The following is a 17,500-nucleotide window of genomic DNA, read 5'->3' on the forward strand; positions in this document are numbered from 1 at the left end:
CAGACATCTGGAAGACAGACAGACAGACAGAGGGGTCAGAGGTTAGCAGGGAGGAGAGAGAGACACTTCTATACACTTCTACCCTCCTATTATATACTCTATGTCTAGAAGTTCCATAAGCTTCTACCCTCTTATAAGTTCTTATACGCATGTATGTATGATTGACTGCATGTGTATATGTACCTGTCTGTCTGTATGTGTGTTTTGCCTGATTGTTTCTATGTGTTTGTCTGTCTCTCTACGTGTAGTCCTGAGTCTACCTGCTGACCTGTCTGTCTGACCACATCCTGACCTGCATCTGTCTATCTGTCTCTATCTGTCTCCCTGTCCTGTATCAGTCCGTTTTTCTATCTGCCCATCTGCCTGTCTGTGCGCGAGGACGGAGCTCATCTATATTTCACGCGTGAGCTCATATCCTGCACTGTAAACCCGAACAAGTTCAGAGAACTCAAAACTTTTGATGTAACCGATTACATAAGAAAATTTGAGTACATATATTATTTTTTTTAAGTAAACTTAACTCAAAAATAATACATTTTCATTCCGTCATGTATAATTGAGTTAAGTTTACTTAAAAAAATTTCTCATGTAATCGGTTACATCAAAAGTTTTGAGTTCTCTGAACTTGTTCGGGTTTACAGTGTGCACCAGGTTCCCGTACTTCAACAAAGCCCCACGTTCTCCTCTGCCCAGCCCTGCTGAGGTGACTCTATGGGACTCAGTCAGAGAGGGGCCTCTGTGAGAGGCAGGGGGCCCGATCAGGTGACACCAAGCCCTGGGTCTGAGTCATGGTGTCCCTGACGCTGACCCTGATGGTGACCCTGATGGTCTGGAGGTGACAGCGCTGAGGTATGGGTCAGAGAGAGCAGCGGTGGCAGCAGCAGTAGCACTCAGCACACGGCTCCCAGCTCAGGGGGAGTTAGAAGAGGCCAACTGCTCCACTTCAGCTTGGCAGAGGATGCGGCGGTCGCTAGCGAGAGCTCAACACACAATGGCCTGGCATTTCCGAGAAAGAATGAGACACACACACACACACAGGCATACATATAAAGCCAGAGAGGACAAACACACACACACACACACACACACACACACATTCACACACATGGAGTGAGTGTGTGGAGTGTCGGGTCATGGTGGAGTTTGCCTCCAGAGAGCGAGGAGCCGGATACCTGCCCAACACAATGCCGCCTACTGGCTCCAGTTCGACTCGCACCGCACCAGCGCTGAATGGGACGGAAAAAAATGCTCACAGGAGACAGAGAGACAGAGAGAAAGAGAGAGAGGGAGGGGAAGAGAGAGAGGAGAGGGAGCAAGAGTGAGAGAATGGAGGGGGGAGAGAGAGGAAGTTGTCTATCAGGAGGTCGTGTCTCGATTGTCCTGTTCAGAGTCACCCCACTGACCTGTGGCACGTTTACAGTCACCACTCTGCCCCTCACGCCCCCCCCGTCCTCCCCCCCACGCCCCCACCCTCCCCCTCACGCCCCCACCCTCCTCCTGGCGCTACTGTCCGTAACTCCATGCAGTCCACCCCCCCTGGGGCCCTGAGTGAAGCACCTCACTGGGTCATTCACAGCCCCCCCACCCCCTCAACCGGCTCCCTGAACACAATATAGTTTGAGATAGCCCTGGCTGATACAGTGTCCCGGATCGCGCCCAGAACAAAGGCTCTACTGCGTGCCTCTCATCCCCCACCCCCACCGCTCACGTCCTTCCTGGGGCAGAGACATGGAGACAGACACACTGGCTCAAGTCATTCGTCGCCGCGCTGGGGTCTAGTGGCAGCGGTACCGCAGTTCCGTCATCGGACCGATTTGGGCCACGCCATTGTTGTTTGGCGGAGGAGAGCTTGGGATCGGGGGGCGTCGGCCTCTTCGCCATCGCTGTGACATTACAAGCTTCCTCTCATAGAAACACAGGTAACCAATCAGGGAGCGGCAGGAGGACTTCCAGGCCATTCACAACAGTGAGATCACACTGCCAGTAATCTGATTCTGAAGAGTGAGATCACACTGACAGTACTCTGATTCTGAAGAGTGAGGTCACAATGACTATACTCTGATTCTGAATAGTGAGGTCACACTGACAGTACTCTGATTGAAGAGTGAGATCACACTGACTATACTCTGATTCTGAAGAGTGAGATCACACTGACTATACTCTGATTCTGAAGAGTGAGATCACACTGCCAGCACTCTGATTCTGAAGAGTGAGATCACACTGCCAGTACTCTGATTCTGAAGAGTGAGATCACACTGCCAGTACTCTGATTCTGAAGAGTGAGATCACACTGACAGTACTCTGATTCTGAAGAGTGAGGTCACACTGACAGTACTCTGATTCTGAAGAGTGAGATCACATTGACAGTACTCAGATTCTGAAGAGTGAGATCAGTACTGGCAGTACTCTGATTCTGAAGAGTGAGATCACACTGACAGTACTCTGATTCTGAAGAGTGAGATCACACTGACAGTACTCTGATTCTGAAGAGTGAGATCACACTGCCAGTACTCTGATTCTGAAGAGTGAGATCACACTGCCAGTACTCTGATTCTGAAGAGTGAGATCACACTGACTATACTCTGACTGAAGAGTGAGGTCAATACTGACAGTACTCTGATTGAAGAGTGAGATCACACTGCCAGTACTCCGATCACACTGACAGTACTCTGACTCAAGAGTGAGATCACATTGACAGTACTCTGATTTTTAAAGGTGAGGTCAGTACTGGCAGTACTCTGACTGAATCCGTTGCACTCTAATACTCCTCTCCCCTGTCTGCACACAAACAACAGCTCCACTCACAAAGATGCTTCCTCCCAGGAGATATAGATAGTTCTCTGGTTTCCTATCTGTCTGAGGAATTCAGATCTGTGCTTGCACACAAGGACACTCACACACACGTACACACGTACACACACACACACAGACACACACACTCACATACATACAGAGCGTAGTGAAGGTTGCGGAGGCCTCAGGAGAAGGAAGGAAGCCAAGAATGAATCCAGTAAACACAAACACAAACACAAAAACAAGCACAAACACAAACACAAACACAAACACAAGCACAGCGCAGCGTCTGGATCTTCATATCTACACTACAGCGCTCACCCACGAAGACCTCAGGAATGCCAGCTCTCCCTATGCCACCCAGTAGGCCAAATGAGAGGTGGTGTGTGTGTGTGTGTGTGTGTGTGTGTGTGTGTGTGTGTGTGTGTGTGTGTGTTCAGGGAGAGAGGACTGCTGCTGAGTTGTTGCTGAGCACCATTGATAGGAACCCCCGATCTCCAGGTCAGATAGCACGGTTCCCAACCAGAGGGACCATTCTGCTGGACACAAACACAGGAAGCGGCTGATGGACGCGGCGACATTATCTGGCCGGCCAGGGGAGAAACGGCACGGGAAGTTATTAGCGGCGCGCTCCGCAGCGGCAGCGAGGGGGGGGGGGGGGGGAAACAATGCCGCGGCTAAGTTTAGGCCCGCGTGGGACAGCAGAGCCGAGCGGAGCTGAGCGAAGTGGCGCGGCTCGAAAAGGTCATTATTAATAATGCTATCATCATTGTTATCGGAGCTCAAAGGTGGGAATTGGGGCTGCACAGGCCACACAAACAATCCGCCGCATAGGGAGGAGGGAGGGAGGAGGGAGGGGAGGAGGGAGGTGCTGAGATGCTTTTCAAAGACTCAGAGATAATGCTGTGAACCATGGCTTTTTTGGCCAACATTTTTTTATTTGTGTGTGGGTGGCTGCTGTGTGTGTGTGTGGGGCTGTTGTGTGTGTGTGGATGCTGTTTGGAGCATGTGACTGCGGTGTGTGTGTGTGTGTGTGTGTGTGTGTGTGGCTGCTGCTTGGAGCAGTGAGGCACTGAATGCTGGGAATATAGAGTTTAGACCTGCACTGGGTTAGTTTCTCTCTCAGGGGCCCAGAGGGAAAGAGAGAGATAGGGAGAGACAGAGGGAGAGAGAGACGGAGAGAGAGATAGGGAGAGACAGAGAGTGAGATGGAGAGAGAGGGAGAGAGAGACGGAGAGAGGGAGAGAGAGATAAGGAGAGATGCAGAGTGATATGAGAGAGAGACAGAGAGGGAGAGGGAGAGGGAGAGGGAGATGGAGAGAGACAGAGAGTGAGATGGAGAGAGAGGGAGAGAGAGACGAAGAGAGAGAGATGGGGAGAGAGAGGGAGAGAGAGATAAGGAGAGATGCTGAGTGAGATGAGAGAGAGACAGAGGGAGAGGGAGAGGGAGAGGGAGAGAGAGATGGAGAGAGAGAATGAGATAGAGAGAGGGAGAGATAGAGAGACAGAGAGAGAGAGGGAGGGAAAAAGAGAGAGAGAGAGAGGGAGCGGTGGACAGAGGGAGTGAGAGTAAATCATCATGGCCCTGTCCTCCTCGCACCCAGACCCATGTGCTATTCATTTCCAGTGAGCACTGAGAACAGCCCCTATAAATGAATGTGATGGTAAATATCATAAGCACACAGGAGGACAAGTAAATGGCAGTGTAATGGGATCCCCTGTGTGAAAGCATATGTGTGTGTGTGTCTGCTCGAGAGAATGCTTGTGAGTCTGTGTGAGTGTGTGACAGTGAGAGTTAGTGTTAGTGTGTGTGCGTGTGTGTGATTTACCTGGAGGCTGGGTGAGTGTGTGTGTGTGTGTGTGTGTGTGTGTGTGTCGGTATGTGTGTGTGTGTGTGTGTGAGAGTGTGACAGTGAGAGTTAGTGTTAGTGTGTGTGCATGTGTGTGATTTACCTGGAGGCTGGGTGAGTGTGTGTTTTGTGTGTGTTTTGTGTGTGTGTGTGTGTGTGAGTGTGCGTGTTTTGTGTGTGTGTGTGTGTGTGTGTGCGTGTGAGTGTGTTACCTGAGGGTGGAAGAGCAGGGGTGAGGGCCGCAGGTACTTCTCCTTCAGTGCACTCACAGGGTCCATCAGCTTCCTCTTCTCCACCCTGCTGGACAGCAACACCAAGGGTTACGTACGAGCGGAGGTCAAAGTTCATTCACTCATCACACAGGAAAGCCAACTCAGTTCATTTCAAAGTCAGTGAACTCAACTCATCTCAATTCTAAAACTCAAAAGTAAAACTAAGGTCAACTCTGCTAAAATCAATTCAACCCAATTCAACTCAAACTCAGCTCAACTGAAACTCAACCTCAGCTCAACTTAACCCAGCCTTAACTGAACCCAACTCATCACAGTTGATATGATTAGAGGCACAAACCTAGTCGTGTTGAAATACCTGTAGATTGGGTCCATGAAGAAGGGCGAGGGCTTGGCGTAGTGGAGGGAGGGCTGCTGGGGTGGGGGGGCCTGGTGCTGGGGCAGGGGGTGCTGGTGGAGGCCCTGTGATTGGCCGGGACCCTGGAGCTCGTCCTTGCTGGGGTGTTTCCCTCCTCCTCCACCTCCACTGCTGCCGCCGCCGCCGCTGCTGTTGCTGCTGCCGTACATGTGGTTCTTGCGCTGGTCGCTAGGGGGCGCCGTGCCTCCGTTGTGGCTGGCGCGGCTGCGGCTGCCGATGCTCAGGTCCAGAGGCTGCTCCTCCCCCGAGAGGAGGGGCGTGCTGCTGGGCGGGGCCGCCTTGCTCACAGGGGGCGGGCCCGCGGGCTTCACCTCCTTGGGCTTGGTCGTGAGGTCGAAGGGAGACTCGGCTCCGGCCCCCGGGGTGGTGGGAGGGGCCCCGGCACCAGAGGCCGCGCCCATCTTCTGCAGCAGTTGCTGCTGTTGTTGTTGTTGCTGTTCGCGGGGCGACTTGGGCTCGGCCTTGAAGAACATGTTTGGGTTGAGCGCGCGGTCGGCGAACGGGTAGAGCGAGTGCGGGAAGTTGGGCAGGAACTGGAAGGGGAACATGGAGTGGTAGGGCAGCGAGCCCATCTTCTTCTCCTGCAGGCCCATCAGGCCCGGCCCGAAGTACTTCTCCGCGATGGAGGCGATGGCTTTGATGGAGTCGGTGGTGGCGCCGGTCGGGGGCAGAGCCTGCTCGTCCGGGGGCGGGAAGAAGGAGTGCTGCGCCAGGAATGGACGCTCCGCACAGGGGGCCGGGTGGGTGGAGCCGGGCACGGCCAATGAGCTGTTGTTGCTGAGGTCGTCCTGCTTGGCCCCTCCTCCTCCCCCTCCCGCGGCCCTCTGCTCCGCCTCCTGCTGCTGTTGCTGTTGGCGCTGCTGCCTGCGTCGCTCTCTCTTCTCGCGCTCGCGCTCGCTCTCCTCCGCGTCGCTGTCCAGCTCCGAGCCCGACGCCGTGTTCTCGCCCGTGGTGGTGTCCAGGTCCGTGCCGCTGGTGGTGTTCACGTCCTCCAGGTCGCTGGCGTCCGACGCGTCGCTCAGCTTGCCCTTGGCCTTGCCCTCGCCGGGGAACAACGCCAGCTCGTGTTTGCCCTCGCGCTCCTCCCCGTTGTTGCCGGTGCCGTTGCCGGCGGCGGCGGCGCTGTTGCTCAGGGAATTGACCAGCGAGAGCGGGTTGCCGTCCAGCGGGCTCCGCGGCAGCTTGCCGTCGTGGTGCCCGCCGCCCATGTGTTTCAGCAGGGAGCTCGGGGGCAGCAGAGGGGGCCGGGGGTACAGCGACGGGGGGAAGATGCCCGGGAAGCCGTGCGCCAGTGCGGAGAAGGCCGGGGGCGTCTGGGAGAAGGAGAGCCCGCCGTGGTGGGCCCGGGACGGGAAGTAGTCTCCGAAGTTCAGGCCGGCGTGGTTGAGGCCCGGGTGGAGCTTGGCCTTGGGCATGATGGGGCTGGAGCTGAGGGGGATGCCGGAGGAGAACATGCCCCCCGGGGTGTAGTGGTTCTTGCCCTCACAGAAGCGCCGGTGCTTGTTGAGCGAGGAGGTGGTGCTGAACATCTGGCCGCAGTCCTTGCACTTGATCTGCGTGCGGCAGTCGGCGTGCATGCGCTTGTGCCGACACAGGTTGGAGAACTGTGTGTACGACTTGTGACACACTTCACCTGGGAGGAGACAAAGCCAGCAGAAGAGAGGAGAGGAGGAGGAGAAGAGAGGAGAGGAGAGGAGAGGAGAGGAGAGGAGAGGAGAGGAGAGGAGAGGAGAAGAGAGGAGAGGAGTGGAGAGGAGAGAAAGCAGGAGCGCTTACGGTTAGTTCCATCTCATCAAACGAATCCCAACCTCCTAAGCTTCATCAACAAGTGATACATGAACACATCACATGATAACATATCACTGTATCACTGATATCACTCTAGAACTGTAGCATGCACAGTCTGTTTCTCATTCAAAGCTCTAACTCACTCAGACACTTAGCTTAGCACTGTCACTTAGCTTAGCATTTAGCACTGTCACTTAGCTTGGCACTTAGCTCCTGGCTAATCTAAGGCTTAGTCAGTCTATAGAACAGAAAACCAGCTGACACTGTTATTTGCTATTACACACTTTTACAACATTAGCAAATTAAATTAAATTATTATTAAATTTAATTATTAAAATAATCAAAGGGTAAAAAAATCATAACTACATTTGCTTTGGAGTATGCATACATCAGAACACATATGCATGGATATAAACATATGCATGCATATATGTCACACCAAACATGTGAGAGTGCAGAGAGCAGGTAATAAAAAGAAAGCGTAAAAGTAGTAAGAAAGCGAGAGAAGAGAGGGAAGAGAGGGAAGAGAGAGAAGAGAGGGAAGAGAGAGAAGAGAGGGAAGAGAGGGAAGCAGGGAGCGAGGGGATGAGAGAGAGAGGAAGATGGCATCGATTCAGCATCCATCATACAGGATCAGCTGCGACAGAGACATTTACCTTTACATGTCAAATCTGCCCGAGCCATAGAAAAGGAGTTAGAGGCCCTCAAGAAAGTAAGCACACACACACACACACACACACACACACACACACACACACACACACACACACTCTCACACACACACACACACACACACACACACACACTCTCACACACACACACACACACACACACACACACACACACACACACACACACAGACACACACACTCACACACACACACACACACACACACACACACACACACACACACACAAGCAAGCAAAATCAACAAAGGATAGAGTGGGAGGTGTTAAGAACCAAGGCTTAAACCAGGAACAAGGAAAAGGAGGAAGAAGTGATGAAGATGGACAGAAGAGGAACACAAAGAAAGAGGGGAGGAGGAGGATGAGGGAGGGGGCAAAAGGCGACCAAAACAAATTAAGAACAATGGCAAACAAATGAAAACAATAAACAAAAGCAAACTGAAGACAACAAAAAGAAGGGTGGGGGGGGGGGGGGGGGGTGGAAAGCAAGAACAAAAAAAAAAAATCAACAGAAAAGTAAGAAAGTAATTGCTCTAGAATTGCATTGAGGATTGCTCTGACCTATAACACGACAGAGGTCACTGTCGTGGGAGTTTGAGGAGGAAAGACTGGAGGCCTTTGGACACGGGAAATGATATCTTAGAGAGGATGCTGATGGTGGAGACTTACAGATGAACGGTTTGACACTGCTGTGAATGTGCTTGTGCTGCTTGAGGCCCGACGACGTGGCGAAGGTCTTGCCACACTCGGGGCACGTGTGGGCACGCGCGCCTACGTGCTGAGAGCGGATGTGGCGCTGCAGGTTACTGGGGTCTGTGAACACCTGCGCAGGTGAGAGGGCACGGTTAGGGATCTATAATTTGAAATTAGAGAAGGTAGAAGTAAACACAAAAATGAAGCATGACTTTGTAGGCTATGACACTACGTAGACTATGACACTTTGTAGACTAGGACACTTTGTAGACTAGGACACTTTGCAGACTAGGACACTTTGTAGACTAGGACACTTTGTAGACTATGACACTTTGTAGACTAGGACAGTTTGTAGACTAGGACACTTTGTAGACTATGACAGTTTGTAGACTATGACACTTTGTAGGCTATGACACTTTGTAGACTAAGACACTTTGTAGACTAGTACACTTTGTAGACTAGTACACTTTGTAGACTAAGACACTTTGTAGACTAGGACACTTTGTAGACTAGGACACTGTTTATGCACCTCAAATGGGAAGCATGCACACATAAATGCTATCACTTGTTGTTTTCATTTGGTTAGCTAAACTGATAAAAACACTCAGTAATACAGAAACTCTGCATGTGACAGACTGCTATAATGATCACAGAAATAACAGTAATGATCGTTCTACTTAAAACTCTTTTCAGCATTCTAAAAGGCATTCAGGAAGTGTCAGTGCTTGCATGTGTTGTCATGGTAACTGGCTCCGTACCTTATCACAGTTTTCACATTCGAAGCGCTTGCCACTGTCGTGTGACATCTGGTGCCGTATGAGGTTGGACTTCCAGTTGAAGGCCTTGGGGCACTGGTCACACTTATACTCCCTCTCCTCTGTGTGCACAATCATATGCTGGCCCAGACTGGGAGACACACACACACACACACACACACACACACACACACACACACACACACACAACACACACACACACAAACAGGGACAGAGAAAGAGATAAACATTACTAAATGCAGTGCCTTGGTCATCAATGTGTTCTATTATTAATGAAAACTAATAAACCCTCATAATATATCTAACTCAATGCCATACGTATTGGTCTGTGTGTGTGTGTGTGTGTGTGTGTGTGTGTGTGTCCACTACACACACCTGTACTCGCTGGGAAAGACTTTCTCGCAGTCCTTGCACTCGTGGACGGTCTCGTCGTCGTCCTTCTCCTGCTTGAAGTCGTCGCCGCTGAGCGTGTCGAAGAGAGACGAGGCGCTGCCGCACTGGTACTTCTGGTGCCGACGCAGCTCCACGCCCGAGTTGAACAGCTCGTCGCACTCCTCACAGCGGTACATGTGCTCGTCTGACCAACACAAACAAACAAACAAACAAACAAACAAACAGAGACACATCTGTTAACATAACCATACCACCAATGTCCATCTATTTACACTGTATAGTGGCATATTAATTATCAATACATATAAATACAAATATACAGCTGTGATTCATGATTTCAGCATTCAGCATTTTAAAATTTGTAAATCAAATGGACCATAATCATGCTGAAAGAATATAAAAAGAAACGTAAGCAGGCAACTGCAAGTCATCAACAGTCAGGAAGTAAGGGTAACACAAATATTTTCCAGAGACAAATTGCTTTTAATCTTTTCAAATGACTCAAATGCACTCAGAAGAACCTTTCTTTCAAGGCCGTGTCTGCCACGCTACCTTGCATGCGGCCACACACACAAACACACACACACACACACACACACACACACACACACACACACACACACACACACACACACACACACACACCAAACATCATCAGCAGACAGAAATAATAATAATGATGATTAAATCTATGAAGCCAGCAGGTCAGGCTTTCACTGCGCGCCACTAATGACCCAAAGGCAGCCAATGGCTCCAGCACACACACACACACACACACACACACACACACACACACACACACACACACACGTAAGCGAATGGCTTCAGCTGCGCCGCGCTGCACTGTGCTGTACTGACCGCACACACCCAGAGCACGGGGCCACCTCATCCTCACGGGCAGCCTGGACGGCCCTTTGTTTTTCCTGCGCAGTATTTTTTAATGACCAAGGTCAAACGAATAAAAGAAGAAAGGGGGGTGGAGGGGAGGAGAAGAGGCTTTTCTAAAGGCGGTATTCTCTAACCGGTGCCAAGCCCAACAAGCAGTGCTGACTTATGGCTTTTACAGTTGAGTGGGAGGATGGCTGCCCCCACCCCCCTAGTCTAACCTCCTAACACCCATACAGACACAGCTTACTTATGGGGGGGGACATTTGAGTAGAGGGGGGGGGGGGGGGGGTGACCCCCACATGTCTGGACCTCAGCCCGTCAAATCCTTGGTGAAGCATTAAACCCGTTGCCTCCAAACATCAGAAACGCAAACACACACACACACACACACACACACACACACACACACAGAGTCTTTCTCTCTCTCTCTCTTTGTCTCTCTCTCTCTCTCGCACTCTCCTATAGGGTCACCGTCCATGTAGTGCACATGGGCTATGGAGCACCTTGACCAGAGCAGCGGGAGCTAATGTTCCGTTCCCCTCTTAGAGACCCACCGCGGCCGCCGGCAGCCATCCTACCCCCGCCACCACCAGCCCATCTTTCAGAAGCAGCCAAAACTCCACGCCAAAAACATGTTACGCAGCACTTATGGAGCCTTCATGACATGCCTTATAACACTTCCAGTCTGTTCCATAAAAATGGGAGGTGTGGGTGTGTGTGTGTGTAGTGGGGGGGCGGTGGAGTGGAGAAAGCAAATGAGGGAAAGAAAGAAAGAAGGAATGAGAGGGAGAGATGGCAGGAGGGAAAACAGAAAGGTTTTAGGTCATGTGGCGTAATGATCTGTTTTTTTTTTTCTTTTAAATGTGAAGTCTAAAAATGCGGCGCAACTAAGGCATCGTTTGGAAGTCAGCAGCCATTACAGTTCTGGCTGACTGCTAAGGGTGATAGCGAAGGGGGGAATGCAGCTGGGGAGAGAGAGGGAGAAAGGGAGAGAGAAAGAGAGAGAGAGAGAGAGAGAGAGAGAGAAGAGGGGGCTGAATAAAAATGATTTTGCCACATTATCTTTCTGTTCCATCAGCCCCCACTCAAGACGGACAGGAATGCAGGATACTTGGAGAGAGGGAGCGAGAGGTGGAACGCAAGAGAGGGATAGAGAGAGAGAGGGAGAGAGAGAGGGGGGGGGGAAAGAGAGGGAGAGAAGAAAGAAAGGAGAGACTAATAGCCCTCTCGCAGAAGTGGGGGGAACACAATTATGTGCAGTTTAGCAGTTAATCTGTGAGCATGGGCGAGGTCTCAGGAGGCTCCTCAAGCTCCACTCCAAATTCCAGCACCGATAAGCCGCGGGGAAAGGAGAGAAAAGACCAACTCTCCCTCTCTCTTTCTCTCTCTGTCTGTCTGCCTGTCTGCCATTCTTTCTCAGTATGTCTCATGAAAAGACATGGAAGTCCCCTCTTCACCCTTACCAAATCCTCACTCAGAGAAGAGAGGTCCCTCTCTCTCTCCCTCTCCTTCTCTCTCTCTCTCTCTCCCTCTCTCTCTCTCTTTCCCTCTCAGTCTCTCTGCATCTGAGGGGTCTGAGGGTATATATCTTTTAGAGCAAATATTATATGAATATTTCCAAATGTCTGGGGTCGGCAAGTACCTCAAGCTGGCGGGGTTCTTCTTTATAGTCCATGACAAGTCCACATAATCATGACCTCTCTCCCTCGTCAACCCAAATCAAGGAAAACACAACACAACAGTGTACCTGACAACCACCCTTACTGAAACCAGATCACTGTTTCTCCTACGCTAGCCACCATCCTCCAGCAGAGAATGAACACTATCTGGAACATGATTTAATTATGGTGTCCACTAACGTCTGGCCCTCTATGTATCCACGACATGATTTTGCTCCCAGCCCAGCAGAAAGTCTATACTTTGTGTTTTCATCAAAATCGTTAAGGTCACTGTGGGTCTTGACAGAAAAGACTGCGTTTACCATTTTGAAAATTGCAAGATTCCTTTATGAAATCAATAAATAATTGGCGAACGCTATAAAAATGATTTAAAGTTGCCCTTGCCAATAACTGACCACCGCGGTTACTCAGTCATTCACCTCCATTGCGATTTAATTCGCACATCAATTTGTTAAATAAATGCATCGTCTATTTAGACTGAGGTATTGCACGTCGATACGAAAGCACGATTGACCTAAAACAGGCGGCTGGCTGTGGCTCTAAATATTTTCTTCAGTCTTTGGCACATACCGTTTCAGTCCGACAAGGCCTGAATTCGAATGCATAAACACAACTACCAACGTTTAACCGACCAAGGCTATTTGAACTCCTGGAAAACAACACCCTAAATCTGTTAAAAAGGGAATAGTGTTACGCTATTTTCACCTTCCTGAGAAATTACCATTTCGAGGGCAGTGTGTTGGCAAAGATCTGACGCACACGGAGGTACATCAGCACTCGTTTGGAATAGTAAAAAATTGTACTGACATGTATTCATCTCACCTTCCAGGTTCGGGGCCATGGAACCTTCCGGAAAAACGCCGTCCTTCATATACACCAGCAGCTCCTCCCCGACCTCGATATCTCTGATGGCTTTATAATAGATCTACAATGGAGGAGACAAAAAATGAGAAAGAAAAAGACACATTGAGTTTAATGCAAACATGGAAACGTTCAACGCAAGGAAACCATTTGTGGATTATTATTATTATTGTTATTATTATCATTTGCTGTTGTTGTAGTTATTTGCAGAAATTCCTAATTATACATAATTATCCTTCTTGGTGAATAAAATGTATTTGAGTCCATCTCTATTCCTACTTGAGAACCTCGGGTGTTTTTATTTTTCATTATTTTTATTCGTTACTGGAATTACATTCCGGATGAAACTTATATTGATACGTCAGTGTAAATACTTCCAATGATACAATTTTGTTCCATTTTTTGTTCTCGGATAAATCCTCTTTCTTCAATATGGAGACGGCAATATGTTCAGGGGAATATATAAAAAAAATGCTTCTCCTATTTGTGAATTTGTAAATGAGTGAACAACAAATAAAATGAGTGAACAACAATAAACTAGCCTTATAGCAAAATTCGCTCACTGTGCAGACGTTTTACTTTCATTTGTATATGACATACATTTGGCATTCCACAATTTGGCCGAACATTAACCAGACAACATGTAATATTCCACCGAGCACGAATCCTTTGGGGTCGGGCTTTTTGCAGACGTTAACTCAGTCTCTAAGCAGTGTGTCCATTTCAGTAGCATATTTGACCGTAGACCTCACAGAATGTTGATGTTTACGGAATCAGATGTGATAGTCCTATCACACATTAAAATGACATGTGCTGGCTCCTTTTCAGTTGGTTACAAAAACAGAACCCGTTTCGCGACAAGGAGAATAACAGGTTACAATCCATTGAATTATGTTGCAAACAATTCAATCAAATCAAACATTTTTAAAGCATTCAACAGTATTGACAGGTTAAATAAGGCTGTAGGTTTAGGTGATGGAAAATAAATTGTCCAAACGTAATCATTATTATCCCGTATGAATACTATTTTGAATCGTGATCATGGAATTCTCAATTTATGGCTGCAATTGTATGTTTAACCAACGAAACAGTGAAGATGCATTTTAGCAAGAACAATCACGAAACATTAGGATGCAAAGCCTTAATTCAATATATAGCCTCAAGGGGGCGCTCCACGCCAACTAACAAGCGGTCATTCAACGACACAATAGAGACACAGATAGAATGGCAGAGAGAATGTGTGAGAGTTAGCGGCTGATTGTGTGTGTGCGTGTTTGTGTTTGAGAGAGAGAGAGAGAGAGAGAGAGAGAGTTAGAGAGAGGGAGAGAGGCATACTAGGAAAGAACAAACTTCATCCGAGACTTTTATCGGCCTTATGTTGTGACAACCTAGAAGCGTGTAACTAAACTACTGCAGGCCCCGGGATGCCGGTACAACAGTCACCTGACTTTGTTTACACAAAACAACAAACAAGTCATTATTATTATTATTATTATTATTATTATTATTATCGCAGACTAAATTTAAGAGCTCGCAGAGGATGTTATGGCTTGTCTGACCTTTTCGTTTTCCGTGAGTTGGTAGAGTTGGGGAAGTTGAGTAGCGGCAGATCTGAGCGCCTCCAGTTGCAAGAGCAGTTCTGTCCCGGTGGAGTTCACCACACAACCCATAGTATCAATACACTGGCTCGAGACACGGCTCGAGGCAGGCTGGGCCCCACGGCTTCGCGGCGGTCAGAGTCTCGTATCTGTCTGTCTCTCTCTCTCTCTCACTCCCGCCCTCTCTGGCTCTCTGTCCCTAGCGCCGAGCTCTTCCTTGCGCAGATACCACACGCACGGAGACTCACCACTCTCTCTCTCACGCGCACATTCTCTCTAGTCAGCTCGAGCGCGTCTTTGATGAGGTGAGTTCGCTCATTAGTGATTCCCTATCGCCCCTCGGAGCGCCCGCAGTTCACCGGCAGCCACTCCTCCTGCCACTTATCTCAAACCAAGGGACTGACGGTTCCGCTGAGCAGACCCCTCCCCGCTTCTCCTCTCCACTCCGACCACTAGATTAATCTATTATTGATGAAAAATGTATCTTTCATGTAAAAAATACTTAGGCTACTTTCAAAAATACAAGGGTGATACAATGCCATTACAGCGCACTGAAGGGCTTTTTCCTGTGTGGATAGTGAGAATGCTGAGCAACGTGTTTTCATTTATGCTTTCGGCTACAGTAAACAAAATCGCTACACCTGTTTTTACTTGTTATCTTTCAGCATACGTGTTACACAGTTTGTACTAAGCCTTCACATATTTACGTTTTCGATGTAAACGGCTACATTAAACATTGGACTACGTGGGAAAAGAATTGCCTTCACAACTACTAAACTCTCCAAATGTAAACCATAAATATGATTGCGCACTGTGTGGGCCCTATACCCTTAGAGAAACTATGGCACTTGCGTCAACCCGAAACACTCATAATCAAAGAGTAGAAAAAAGACTCAGCGTAAAGTTATTTTTAAAAATGGTTGTTAAAGAGACCGATGCAGATTATATTTTTGTGATGCCAAGAAACAGGGACGAAAAGCTTTAATAATATTGTAGATTATAATTAAGATCGTTCCTTTATTGTTAGACATTTTGAACTGTTTGAATGATTTAATCAATTGGACTATGAAGTGTATTTACAACTAACGACATTTAAAATTACATTTATAAAACGACGTATTATTTGGATTGAGCACAGAATTGTTTGACATTATTAAATATTATATTCATGAGACATACGATTAATCAAAATACGATTACATGTATTACTCAACAGGAAATTACGATATTTCCACCTCCCTGAAATAAAAAAAATGCAACTGTGTACATTTTTTTTAAATATTATTGGCTAAAATATCAAAACAAAAAAAGCTTTAAGAGTTTATCTGTCGGAGATGTACGGAGATGATAGAAATCCACGAAAAATAATCTGGGAAAATTCGTGTTGAAGAAAACTCGCGCACACAGCCACATACACGGACAAACACAAACAAATAATACATACGACCAAAGATACAACTGCTACTTTTTTATGCGTAACAGTACATTCAATTAATCACGTCAGAGCGTCAGAAATTCATTAGGATCCCCTTTGCCTCTCCGTCCTCACTAGACTGAGTTTAATTTGAGCCAGTGAACAGCGTCTGCCTGTCTTTCATCTCGCGTTCGCTTCTGCCGCACAGCGGAGCGCTACTGCGAGTGCGGTAAAGAGGCTCTTTGAGCCGCGGCATTGTGTGGGGGCCGAGCCGTCTCTACAGTAAATCTTTTGAGTATGTGACAGGACCAGGAGGGCCATCTTGACTTGACCCCCCCCCCCATCTTGACCCCCCCCAAGCCAAGCCACCGGAGCAGGGGGCAAATGCCCCTTCCATCCATCACTGACAGCCCCACATAATCCCCCCACTGTCCACTCACACACACACACACACAGACACACACAGACACACAGACACACAGACACAGACACACACACACACACACACACACACACATACACACACACACACACACACACACACACACACACTCTCACACACACATTTACTATTAAAATGACTAATTCAAATGTGTTGCATATTTGTAATTGGTATGCCTAAGTGTGTGCATCTGTGCATCTCGATTGTGTGTCTGTACGTGTGTGTGTGTGTGTACGTGTGCGTGTGTATGTGTGTGTGTCTGCGTGCGATTGAACGACATCGAGCTGTCTTCTCGTCAGACTTCAGACAGAGTGAGAATGGGATGGGGAGAAGGGGGGGGGGGGGGGGGGGGGGGGCAGTTGCCTGAGCTTGTGTTGTCTGAGACAGCTCTGTGCTCATCTACTCCTACTGCCTAACATCTCAAACCTCATCACCCTCTCATCATCTAACTCCTCTCTCTTTCGGTTTTTCCTGTGTCATTGTTTCCATGGATCCCTGGGTGGACTGAGTCCAGTCCAGTGTGATCCGTAGCGCTCCCCCTCCCCCCCCCCCCTGGGTCCCCTCTGCTTCTCACAGACCAGATGACCCGTCCGCTTCCGACCAGATGACCCGTCCGCTTCCCGCGTCACCGCTGGGCTCGGGCCTACACATCCCTTCACAGAGTGCGCATCTCACCAAACAATGAACACACTGACAATGCATTCTATAAACAGCCTCCTCTGTCTCTGTCTCTCTGTGTGTGTGTGTGTGTGTGTGTGTGTGTGTGTGAGAGCGAGAGAGGCAGAGAACAGGAAGAGCTGTCTGGATTCCCTGCGTTCTTAGGTTGTTATGACAAACGCCTTAAGTGCAACTCAAGAGAGCGAGACTGTAAGTTCAGAGGTCAACAAGCTCCTCTTCACAAGCTGGAGATCCAGAAACTTCCTTAATGAGTCTGACACCACACTACACATCACTGTCACACACAACTGTTTCACGTTTACATTTATATAT

The 17,500-nt window shown here is 48.7% G+C and overlaps 1 protein-coding gene across 1 annotated transcript in view; it reads right to left on the bottom strand.

The window, feature by feature from the left end:
- Positions 1-17,500, bottom strand: part of prdm16 (PR domain containing 16) — a gene marked incomplete at both ends in the record, with an annotated part of 279,658 nt that overhangs the window by 14,986 nt on the left and 247,172 nt on the right. The window contains 7 exons of the mRNA XM_080831771.1: positions 1-7; positions 4,856-4,943; positions 5,232-6,924; positions 8,328-8,589; positions 9,218-9,365; positions 9,611-9,812; positions 13,018-13,120. The exon at positions 1-7 is cut by the window's left edge and continues 166 nt beyond it. Of these exons, the coding sequence (XP_080687897.1) occupies positions 1-7; positions 4,856-4,943; positions 5,232-6,924; positions 8,328-8,589; positions 9,218-9,365; positions 9,611-9,812; positions 13,018-13,120 (2,503 nt within the window). The remainder of the gene's footprint in view (positions 8-4,855; positions 4,944-5,231; positions 6,925-8,327; positions 8,590-9,217; positions 9,366-9,610; positions 9,813-13,017; positions 13,121-17,500) is intronic.

Source organism: Sprattus sprattus (assembly GCF_963457725.1).
Source record: "Sprattus sprattus genome assembly, chromosome: 2".
NCBI classification, from domain to species: domain Eukaryota; kingdom Metazoa; phylum Chordata; class Actinopteri; order Clupeiformes; family Clupeidae; genus Sprattus; species Sprattus sprattus.